Here is a 1,825-nt window from a genome sequence, read left to right on the forward strand (position 1 = left end):
TTTTTGAATGGCACGGTCTGTCACACCCTGCTGATTAATTCTGGTATTAAATGAAAGGTTTTCTGGAAAGCTAATTTTAGCAGACAAAAGATGAATCTAAAATGCTATATTTACATATCTCTTACTTGAAATTTAAAATGGCCAAATAAAGAGGAGTGTTGAAAACACTGCAGTCTAGCATGGCTTTTGTAATGATGATATGGACTATTGATTTTTTTCTTTCATTTTACAATAATGCTTATGAAACATTATTTAACATTTTGTAATATAAATTTCCTAACTAAAATATTCTCTCTGGTTTACTTAATGTTTATATATATTAATGCAGTACAAAATTATTGAAAAAGTTAGATAAGGATCACTTTGTTTGAACATGTTTCTTTGTTTCTGAAGAGTGAGTTCTTGTGGAGTAAAAATAGAAGTTTTATTTTTCCGAGTTTAAAACTTCAGCCCAGCTTATGTCTTAAGATAGTTTTATGCTGAAGGCAAATTATATATTTTTGTTTTGAGTCTAATAAATTTTATGCATTTTAACTTCAGTTGGTTAACTATATTTATTACCTGTGAATTCTGTAAAATGTTTCTTTGAGGATATTAACTTTGGCAAAGGCAAGTAATAGGTTTAATAGATAAGAATTCCCCTTTATTTAAACATTGTTTTTTTTAATACATTAGCATAAAAATTTTGCCATTTAGTTAATATATTTTAAGTTAGCATAACCAGGGCCTTTACCAACAAGTTAAAATTTTTCTTGATTTAGCTTCATTAATTAGACCATTACTAGTAACAGTGAGAGTATTTTTCTTTATAAAATGTATGCTCATATTGCAAAAGTTCTGTTAGGTGTCAATATTTTGGCTCATGGTTGATTTTTTCTCAAACCATGGGGCATATTTACTAATAGAACAGTGTACATGCACATAATCTCATATTTTAAGTTTTATAGACTTCAGCTTAGAAATGTATAATATATTTTTGTTTTAGTACTGTTTCCAACAAGTTTCATGGTACCTGTTTGTTTTATGCTTTGGTTTTATATTATTACAGATTGTGCTCCACTTACTGTCTTCCCTCTTTATGCAGCATTACCATCAGCACATCAGTTAAGAGTATTTCAACCTGTTGCAAAGGTAATGGTAAAAAATGTCCACCAATAGAAATCAAAGAATTCAATATTAAATTATTAATATTTAAAAAATATAATTTTTATATAACATGTTTGGAGGATGATGTTTTAAATAGGATTTATAAAGAAACTAACTGAATGAAATTTTAAAACATTGTTAAAGAGCTATTGTATGTATTTGCTGAAATAAGAAATGTCAATATAGAAATTCAAGAAGTCAATTTTTTATTATGATAATGCTTATATTTGAGAACAATATAGTACCACAGAAAATGAATTTCATAAAAACAACCAAAACCTTGAATAGTTGATTATTCTTCAGGAAATTAAAAGGGATGCTAATTCTACCACCACAGAAAAAGTAGTGGATATTATGAACAAGTACACAAAAATAAGATATTAACTCTTTCAGCAAATTATAGTTTTCATGCTATAACTTTTAATTTAGTAAGTGAATGTTAACAAAATTTGGCAGATTATCAGTAAACATTACAATGCATTCATATGCAAAATATAAAATTTTTTTTATTAAGTCTTAAGGTTTGTAAAGCAATGTTTTTCTCATGCCTTTTTTTTTCTTTTTACATGTTGCCTATCTGTCATGCAAAGTAATTTTCATTTGAAGATTAAATATACTTTTATGCATCAGAACATTTTCCAATTTACACATGTGAAATCTTTATCATGTCCAAATAGTT

The 1,825-nt window shown here is 26.7% G+C and overlaps 1 protein-coding gene across 1 annotated transcript in view; it reads left to right on the plus strand.

Moving 5' to 3' along the window:
• LOC106464822 (putative ATP-dependent RNA helicase DHX33) overlaps positions 1–1,825 on the plus strand; it is a 55,974-nt gene that overhangs the window by 24,448 nt on the left and 29,701 nt on the right. The window contains exon 10 of the mRNA XM_013924981.2: positions 1,049–1,131. Coding sequence (XP_013780435.2) covers positions 1,049–1,131 — 83 coding nt within the window. The remainder of the gene's footprint in view (positions 1–1,048; positions 1,132–1,825) is intronic.

Source organism: Limulus polyphemus, unplaced genomic scaffold (assembly GCF_000517525.1).
Source record: "Limulus polyphemus unplaced genomic scaffold, Limulus_polyphemus-2.1.2 Scaffold63, whole genome shotgun sequence".
NCBI lineage: Eukaryota > Metazoa > Arthropoda > Merostomata > Xiphosura > Limulidae > Limulus > Limulus polyphemus.